This window comes from Porites lutea, chromosome 3 (genome assembly GCF_958299795.1).
Source record: "Porites lutea chromosome 3, jaPorLute2.1, whole genome shotgun sequence".
NCBI classification, from domain to species: Eukaryota; Metazoa; Cnidaria; class Anthozoa; order Scleractinia; family Poritidae; genus Porites; species Porites lutea.
In genome coordinates, this window is record NC_133203.1 from 12,980,715 (window position 1) to 12,990,714 (window position 10,000).

Sequence of the window (10,000 nt, forward strand, 5' to 3'; positions counted from 1 at the left end):
CCATGGCAACTGATGTTTCTTGTGTTTACTGTTCGCAAGTTCAACTGAGCCTGAAAGGAAACAACAAGAAAAAAAAACGTGAGGAATATAGCCAGGATAATTAAGCTTTCAATATACAAACAAAAAGTGCCAATTCACTGTCTTAAATAAGTCAAAATAGGTTGAAATACTTACAGTTTGTCAACAACGTCAAAATGGTCTTCAGCGCGTTCGTCTTGAGCAAGGACGCGGCTTGTTTACGTCACGATCATGCGCAGTGGTAGTCATTTTGGGTATTTTTACTTCCGGTCGGCTTTCGTCACGTCCGCGTCGTTGTATCTTAAACTCCCTATTAACGAGAGAGATGTACCACATTGATGACGATGATCACATAACATGCAACGAGTCTAACCCCTCAAGAAATCGGCGGGATAATTACGATGAGAAGAAAGTGATCGAGTTGCTGCATCAGGCGAACATCTTCAACGTCAATCAACAAGCAGATGTTCCCGAAAGATTACAGAACATGGTTACTAAGGACCTGACAACAACACAGATAGAAGAATCTCTTTTGAACGCAAGCAGCCTCGGCCAGAAGAAACTCGACACTTTTGTCAAAGAAAGGCTTATGGTCCCAAAGGAAGATGAGAATCGTAAGAAGCTTAGGGACCCTCTTCCCAAAAATAAAGCGCTCACATTTGTTTCTCTTTATGAGGCTGAAAAGAAAGAAAGAGAAAAGTCTGCCGCTATCAAAGCTGACAGAACGATCCTTCAGCGCATCATTACAATATCCGGCTTAGGGAGTCGATTTTACTTTGACACAAAAACACTTCACTGCTTAACTAATCTTAGGACCAATAATCAATTTCCTTGTTATTTGTGGTAAAATTTAATTGAAAAGTATGAATACTTGGAGTAAACAAAACCTCACTTTTTGATGAGATCCAACCCCCCTTGATACCACCGAGAGGATACAGTACTGCTGGATTTACCATCAATTTTGTCTCGGTACGCTAGTAACAGGCCGCTTGGTTCAACAGTTCACTGTATATAGAAAGAGTACAGACTTGTACATAACCCGCTAAAATAACTATTTGAAATATTTTTATCATACAAACTGTAGAATGAGAAAAACCTTGTCGAAGCTCACAACTGTTACTTCTATGGTTTTACCCTAAAAAATTTTGTATTTGTTTCGACAGTAGGGCGAAAAAACAATGCCTCATTGATTTCATAATGTTTTTTACTAACAGCAAACATTCAGTGACATCAGTTACCAAATTTTGTCTCCTAAAACGCGTACAGAATTACTTGTTTCAGGATTTAAAAGAAATTTGAACCATTTATGGGAACAAATCTGGTACTAAAGGACAACTGGGGGCACCATGGATGACAAACATCGAGAAATCTTGCGACGAAACTGGTCCACACTCAGAAGGGATCTGGAGCCAGTGAAGTTGTTACCTCAGTTGGTGAACGTCTTAGACGTCACAGATGAGCAAGAAATTAAAGTGAGAGCTACTCGAGAAGATGCGAGTGATAAGCTGTTAGAAATTCTACCCAGGAGAGGGCCAAAGGCGTTTGAAGACTTTGTTAAAGCATTGCAGGAAGTCCAGCCACATTTAGCCTCTCCGTTAGTACAGCAATCAGGTAAAAACATTTTCTTTTAGACGTTGTTCTGTCCTAATTATAAGGGTTTACTGATCATAAAAGACGGGAAAATCTATTTTAAAACAGGAGCCAGAGGTTGTGATACTTGATTCAAAAACGACTATCACATTTATCTTCCTCTACGAGGCTTCATAGACCTTTTACTGATGGTGTGCAAACAATACGGGAACCCTTGCAAGATTTATTTTTGGACACGAAATTATCCCGCTGCGATTCAAGAGGGAAATGTCATGGATCCCCTTCCATTTAATAAAAGCTCATGAACAATCATGATGCTTGATTTCATACTCCCGGTAGCTGGTAATGTAACGAAGCCGTACCCTTACTGATCTTCTCCCGTATTGGTTTTATTGTGTTCAGAGGAAGGTAAATGAACGAAAATTTTTTTAAAAAAGTTGGTCACCAGTCAGAGCTTTTCGAACCTGACGAAATTCATATTACATGAAAGATGGCAATGATATGTTGCCTCGTTTTGGTGGTGAGGCTGCAAAATCACCCCGTACATGGGCAGGGCAGGTAAATAAGCCCGGCCATTGTCGGTTTATTGGAGACCGCGTCCATAGTTATTTATCGCAGAGGCCTGTATTATTTTGCGTGATATTTTTTTTTTTTTACTTTTTTCTAAAGAAATGGAGGAGATCAAGACAGAATTGAACCGCGCAAGAACACGTAGCGCGAGGTTGAGGGAAGAAGTTAAAATAACGAGGGCAGAATTAGAAAAAGAACGACAAAATCACAAGAAAACTCTAAAGGAATGCGAGGAACTAAAAAGTATGAATAAAATGTTAATGACAAAAGGAGAAGACGATAAGAAACTCATGGAAAGCAGACTTCAACAACTGAAGACAACAATTGAAGAACTGGAAAAACAGGTATTGGCTGAAAGAAGTGAAAAAGAAGTTTATATCGAGGAGACGGAGAACTTACGGGGTTTGTGTGACCAGCTAGACGAAGCAAGGTCACGAACGGAGAAAGAGTTCTGCAAACTCAAGGAAACACTGGATGAGAAAACAAAAGAAAACAAAGAGATGGTCCGAAAGTTGTCAGACTACAACAACAATATTTTAAACGAAACATTTCTTCACGATGACCTTCACTCAATTTCTCGCCAACGAGAAATTGTCCTTTCTGATCAATCTCCAATGAGGGTCCTCACTCCCCTTTGTCTTACTGAGAATGCAGTCTTGGAAAAGAACAGTAAATTTTTGGAAAATGGCGCAGACCTAGCGGTTGAGCTAGAAGAGACAAGAAAGGATCTGGCTAGAGTGGTGAAAGAGCACGAAGGAACAAAACGAAGATGCGAGAAATTAGAGAAACAACTCGAGGAAACTCTTGCTTGTATGGAAACACATCGAACAGCGAGCGTCCATGACAGGGCCACTTCTCCTGGAGAGATAGTGCAATTTGAATTTGAAGGTGAGTTTAGCACAGGGGGAAGAAATGTTTCTTAATAGAAGGAGATGACTCAATCATAATTGAAAAAAAAACAAACAAACAAACAACAAAACAAAAAAGGGGGGGGAAGAAAGAAACAACGAATGAAAACACACACACACGAAATTGAAGGGACGAAACCTCCGTACTAGTCCCTGTATGGCGTTTTCTCCGGCCTTCTAGGCCAATGCGATTCAGTCGCCTAACCGTTACGAACATCGGGACCAATGTAACCCGAAATGCATGCCATGGGCCGCGCACTGGGCAAGTAATGAGGTCTATGGGCTTGGCAAAGTCCTTTATAAGATTAGTGCAAGGGAGAGTCAGTGTGACGCGCTTAAGCAGGTTTTATATGTAGAGGAAAATGCGCGAAATTGCGGTGGCCGAATGTTTTTTCTTTGGTTTATTTGCGAAAAATCAGTCAACTTTTCTATGCTTTTCATTTGTGGCTATAATATTAGAAATCATATTCACCACAAAAAAGCAAATAACAGTGCTAGAACACCAACCAGTTCCAAGAACATTGTGAAAATGTCAAATCAAAATTTAAGGAGCGTGGGTTCTGAAACTGTCAATGACGTTAGCATAACAAACGATGCTATAGGTTGTTGTTATTTCTTTGCAAATGGGCTGAACTGCTCGCGTTGTGACGAACGTAAGGAAGAATGTAACTTGCTGCGAACTGAAAAAGACCTAATCAAAGCAAAAAAAGAGAAGTTGGAGGAGGAAAATAAGCAAATAAACAGCCGCATCAAAATATTGGGGGACGAACATATGCGAGAAAGGCAAACATTTCAAAAGGAACTGCAAAGCATGAAGGAAGAACATGAAACTTTATCACGAAACTTTGAGAAAGAACTGCAAAAAATGCTTTGTGGAGTAAAAGAACAGCAGTTACAGGAAATGAAAAATCTACAAGTGCAGAACGAAGAACTAAAAGAACAGATAAATAAACACAAATCTGAAGTTCATAAAATAAAGACGGGACTGAGTAGGGAAAAATCACAAGTCGAGAAACACCAAGAAGAGTTCCTTAAAGTAAAGAAAAATTTGTCTCGTGAAAAGAAGAAGGTAAAAGAAGTGAAAGAAGAACTGTTGGTTGAAAACAAGGCAAAAAAAGACGCGTTAAAGGAAGTGGAAAAATTGATGAGGGAACTAAGCAATCAGGAAGCGGACAAACGTGAAGATATTACGCGACTCCGCGAGGCCGCAAACGTGGAACGCGCCAAGTGCGACACTTTAAAAGAAGAAATTCAAAGGTTGCGGAGCATGCCAGGCCGTAAGTTTGCAGTTCTGTTTATAGATTTGTTCGGCTAGGATAGGTTTGATTAACAGCCTCTGATCGGTAAAGGATCCCGCGCGCCTCCCTTCTCTTCTTGGTGCGGAATTAAACCGGACTCGAAAGAGCGCGGCAGAAATTGAGCCCAAGGTCGTCTCAGAATGCAAATTAGGGCGCATTGTATTCCACCACAATTAGACGTCCCATTCTGACTCCAAATTAGCACTTGTCAGGTAGCCTAGGTGTGAAGAGCAAGCAAACTTTTGAGGGCGCTCTTGTTTGTTTCAACTTTTGCTCTGGCTACTTGCGATTCTAAAAAGCACTTCTGTGAGAAGGCCAGACGAAGGTAAGACGACGCAAGTTCGAGATTTTGTGTGTACTGTCTTTTGCTCCCTTGGTGGATCATATACCCCCCCCCCCACACACACACCCCCAAGAAAAACAAAATATTGTTATAGTGAGTTTTGTAGAAAATAGACAATATAATTATGCCATGGGATGATTTTGAATCCCATCTGGACAAGAATTCATGTGAACATTTGATGCACCATTTGATCCGTGTGACCTTGGATCCGCATTAAATCTAGTCTGCTACACAATCGTTTTTAGTGTCGTCACGCAACGTTCCTCGTAATAGACTACATTAAATCCCGGTTATCCCTAAAGGATGAATGTAATCTGACCCATTGCAGGAACAGACCTCGGTAAATGCTCCTTATTCTATCTATGTTAACTTCGAAAACATTAGCTGATGCAGATCCTTTTTTCCTTTTCAATTAACACAGGCGTTTTAAACTACAGAAAAGATTTCGACAGACATGGTGTTCTCTATGCCCTAGGAACAAACTTTGGTACAACTCCATGGGTGAGCCCCGGTGGTACCAGCGCCTCTCCTACAAGAATAATCGCCACGCGCTCCTCTAATCATGATGAGCACAGTGACGCAATTGATCTGCTTGAAAATCGCAGAGGAAGCTTAAGTGGAACAAAGGACGAAGACAAATCATGGTGGTGTGTAGACTTAAAGGAAAAATACGCTTTATATCTCACCCACTACTCCCTGCGACATGGGAGAGACAATGGAATGTCAATCATTCGTAATTGGCGCTTAGAAGGGTCGCTTGATGAACGTATTTGGAAGACACTAAAAAAGCATGACAATGATCGCGGGCTCAAGGATCCTTTCCCTTACTACACAGCCACATGGCCAGTCGACGGAGAACTGGGGGCCTTTTGGTATTTTAGGATTTTCCAGACGGGCAAGAATTCCTCAGGGAGATTTAGTATTTTTCTTTCCGGTATTGAATTGTATGGAATACTCATAGACGTAGGCGGTTAACGTGTTAACAACTGTTATGGTAGCCAGAGAAAACAGCACTGGATTTCCCGCAAAATTACGTCTGAGGAACGAGCATAAAAATCTCGTACTGATGACGTGTCACAACCCAGATCTGGGTAGTGCTTTTTGATTGGTTGAAATAAATTCCCCACGCGGCACGACCAATCAGAAGCCACCCAGATCGGGGTAGTGATACGTCATCAGTACGGAATTTGTGGGTGGGAAAACCAGTCGGGTGGTGTAGCAATGTGTCGGCTGTTTCGGAGGCTGCTGTTTTGGGAAAATCTATGGAGCTTTATTTTTTAACAGGGAGAGACAATAGTTTAACTTGGCGTTGACAGGAACAAAAAAGTAGCCATTTTCTTTAAGTGGCCTAAAATTTAGCCCCACTGTTTCGAACATCAAGAAAAGAAGAAAACAACTCGATCGACTCGGCCACTTTTCACTTGCCTTCATTTTTCAAACGTCAGAAATAACTAGTTACAATAGAAGATTTGCTACGATGATATTAAGTAGTATGGTAGTGTTACTAGACTAGCCTACTACAACGTGAATGCTCCGGTGGTGGGCAATACGTTTCCTACGGAAACGCTAAATAGGATTATTTAAAAGGTTTCGAAAATGTTCCCGTTTTCAGAAACGCTTTTAGCTTTTTTTTTTTAAATTTAACTTTTATAGCTAGAGTGAAATTTTTTACGCTTCATATGCGACGGCGATTGCAATTTTAATAATTATATAAGATGTTTTAATATAATGGACTAAGAAAATATTAACAGAAAGGCTTATTGCACAATTTAAAGTATAAATGTTTTTCGCCGATGTTATAAGTTTTAAAAGTGTGTGTGCACTTTCCTTATTGAACAAGGACTGCCTTATATTCAATGTCGGATGTTTCTGAGTTTTGACGGTTTTGTCACAGTCTGCTTCCATTAACACTGGCTAGGCGAGGGGGGATTAACAACATATACAGACCTAGTAAAAAGCCACTGAATCGTAGCCAACAGTTACCAGCGCCGTATAAACGACAATAAACTGTGACAATAGACTGATCAAAACGCACCAATTACTGATTACGAGTCTTCATAGCCAATAACATCACGGCTTAGGGAGCGCCGCCAAATCTCACTCGACTACTACTACACAATACCGCCAGCTACGCAGGCTACAATCAGACCAATAACCAGAGTATAATACCATCAACTGACGTGATACAAGTCACATTTACTCTGAAGATGAGTACCGCACAGGTTGTCGAAACGTCAGTCACTGTCAACAACAACAGTCCTATTCAGGACTACGTTCACCCGGACGATCAAACTCAACCTACTTTTGAAATGACTCCTGGGATCAAACCGTTCACAGTTCATAGACCCAGTAACTTGTTGAAAATTTCGACTTAAAACTTATTACACGGCCGGCCTTTGTTGTCCAAAGGGTGGATAGCGCTGTCCTCCGCCGGATAAATCACTATCCAGATTACACATCATTCCCGTCACCGAAGGCACGGTTGTTATGGCTTCGCAAGACCCCAAGAGCCGTACTAGTTCTAGCTATAGCTATCCTTCCTAATACAGAGTATGCACTATTAGCCCAGGACCAGTTGAACCTTGGTACCCTCCTTACAGAGGTATCTAACCAACAATTAGAACTGGACGTTTGTAGACAAACGGGATGGTGACCTGTGACCGTGTGCCCGCTGGTTGTTACGCATGCCGTTGCTATTATGATTTTCTAAGTTTCACATTTAAGGCGCAATATTTCGCTTCGGGCTGTTACCCTTGCTTTTCGCGTCTCAGTATCCGGCCGGCGTCGTCGCTCGACGCTTGCGCAGGTACTAACCTGCAAACATTTGAGAAAAATAATGAAAAAATGAAGGCTCCCTCAGTGTTTGCTTTATCACCCTTAAGAACTGGATTGTAGACAGACTGCTAGCAGTCCGCCTTTTCTCTTAAAATCCTTCCAGTTCTTAATATCTTACCCAGCGCGATTGCAAACAACGACATTACAATAAGGGGATTAAGACGAGACGCTTACGCCCTCGTTTATTGCGGCTTACGGCTTCGCCGCTCGCTCGCTCAAGTGCATGAGTTATGCATGGAGTAACTTTGCAAAAAATCAGTAAATAAATAAGTAAAGAAGAGCCTGCTCGCAGTGTAATTTGATTGAGAGCAAAATTTGGATTGTTTCTTGGATTATTATTTGGGCGAGGCCCAAATAGAGTAATGGAAACGGCTTGTTTTGACGCAAATGTGCAATAGGCACGCAATACGTGCTAATGCAAACAAGGCAAGTAATCAAGCGAAGCGAGGCGAATGTCTGCTATGCGAACGTCTTGTACAAGGTAAGAGGCATGTGGAAATGAAAGCTCTGCTAGCACACGGCACTTTATCGCACTTTTACGATCTCAAAAGTCAATCTGAATCTTCAGTATTTTTGCCTCATCGAAATTTGGAAGTCTGAAGTCCAGGGATGAAATCTATTGAAAATATTTGGAATATTAACGTCAGGTTTTGGTCACAATAAGATCACAAGCGACGAACCTTGAAACACAGAAACTCAGAAAACGGATCGAAATCCACCAATCACAAATCACAAACAATGACCTTTTGAACCCGTTGAAGAAAACTTTCGTTTCCTAAGAGGTCCGCTAAGATGATTGGCGTCTGACATTTTTTTTTGACGAGAGGATCGAAATGCACCAATCATAGGAAGACAGTTTTAATTGCATGTTTCCTAAGAGGTCATCTGAATTTGCTGTTTTATGTCCATTTTCTTTTCCTTATTTTGTTGTTGGTCGATTTTGTTAGGTCGAACGGATAATCCAATGAGGGACGATTTGGATATCGTTTGATCCGAAATTTTTCGAAGCAGCAGTAAGAAGCAGTTTGGATAACATTTGGCCGCGGGCGTTTCGAAGAACTTGTTAATATATTGTTCAATCATGTTATCCCGGGTTAAACTTACAAATGCACACACTGTTCGCTGTACGCCCACACTAAAAAATAACACTGAGTGTTTTCGGAATGGGGTGGTCCGCGAACTCAAAGAAAAACAAAGGAAATTATCAAGACATCAATGACAGCAAAGACTCATAGACCCGATAGACGTAATAACAAATCGGAATATCAGGAGTGTACGTGTAAAATGGATGAGAATTTGAACAGAGGAATGTTTAACAAGTTGGAGAGTCGCAAGATTTGTGTAGCTGGTTATCAGTGTCACAATAGTGATTTTGATTTTGCATTGCGGAACACAAAAGTTGCCTGTGATATAAATCAGTTCCGATGAAGGAAGAGACGATTGTCAACAATTGAAACCAAAAGGGACTGAGACTTCTTTTGGAACTACTGTGATAACTCCAACAATTTTTTTGTTAGTTCAATTTTGTTTAGCAGGGTGACGGTTAATGTACTTGTTTTTGTATTGCGTGTTGTGTGTTTATATCGTGACGCGGTACATGTACGATGCTGTGAGTCGGGATTTAAATTTTACTCGAGAAGAAGAAGAAATTTTATTAACAACAATGCTAACTATTAAAATCCTATTTACAATTAATTCGCTTAAAAAAAAGAAAAAACTATTCATTCAAAAACACTATTTACAATTCCTGTCGAATTAAAAAGCACTTAATTTAGCTTAAAAAAGTTAATGTAACTAAGAAAAATTTTAGTCGAGTCGGGATTTTGCAATATCAGCAAGTTTTGTGGTAGAGTGTTTTGATGGCAGCGAGATGACGACAAGAGAAGGTAATGAGCTAGTTGTACAGAAGGAAAATTGTGCTGTGGAAGAAATAAAAGAAGTTGAATTGAGATCTCGTCGTGGGAAATTTATTTATAACAGAAGTTACAATTCCATTGGTTTAAATCAAGTTAGTCATTTCTCTCAATGCACTCATGCACCTAGCAGACTACCGATGAACAAATTAAAATCTTTGGTACAGTAAACACGGAAAGTGACACTTTTTGTATGGAAGAGTATTCGGAAAAATGCACCATTTGCGTCTAAAATTCATTGTTACGTTAAAAATAGAAACGGTTTACACTTAAACAGGTACCAGAACAGGTACAGAAGTAACTGTTACAGCGTGAGGTTTTTACTTAAAGAACAACTCCAAAACTAGTTCGTAAACGAGTGAAGGTGTATCTGTCGTCTAAGCATCAGAGCAAAGGCGATTTAGGTGGAATGAGATATCCAAGTAGGCTTTTAAGTAAGAATTTACCCCTCTGTACATGCAATTATCCATTTTATAGTGCTTAGAACAGTTTGAATCACCGGGTTAAATTTTGGCCAATTTGAGC

At 40.4% G+C, this 10,000-nt stretch overlaps 1 protein-coding gene and 1 pseudogene across 1 annotated transcript; one reads left to right on the top strand and one right to left on the bottom strand.

Moving 5' to 3' along the window:
- The window catches only part of LOC140929391 (uncharacterized), a 1,592-nt pseudogene extending 1,280 nt beyond the window's left edge, over positions 1-312 (bottom strand).
- Positions 313-1,332: 1,020 nt separating this feature from the next.
- On the top strand, positions 1,333-6,152 carry LOC140930543 (uncharacterized). Its single transcript, XM_073380271.1, has 4 exons — positions 1,333-1,629; positions 2,278-3,066; positions 3,689-4,363; positions 5,149-6,152. Exons 1-4 carry the CDS (start codon positions 1,365-1,367, stop codon positions 5,700-5,702), a joined length of 2,283 nt encoding a protein of 760 aa, XP_073236372.1. The 5' UTR covers positions 1,333-1,364; the 3' UTR covers positions 5,703-6,152.
- The last annotated feature ends 3,848 nt before the right edge of the window (positions 6,153-10,000 follow it).

Excerpts from the sequence above, each read along its gene's own strand:
- LOC140930543 (XM_073380271.1), top strand. The coding sequence starts at position 1,365 with ATGGATGACAAACATCGAGAAATCTTGCGACGAAACTGGTCCACACTC. Across the intron at positions 3,067-3,688 it reads AGTGCAATTTGAATTTGAAG|GTTGTTGTTATTTCTTTGCA; the intron begins GTGAGTTTAGCA and ends ACGATGCTATAG. Across the intron at positions 4,364-5,148 it reads GTTGCGGAGCATGCCAGGCC|GCGTTTTAAACTACAGAAAA; the intron begins GTAAGTTTGCAG and ends CAATTAACACAG.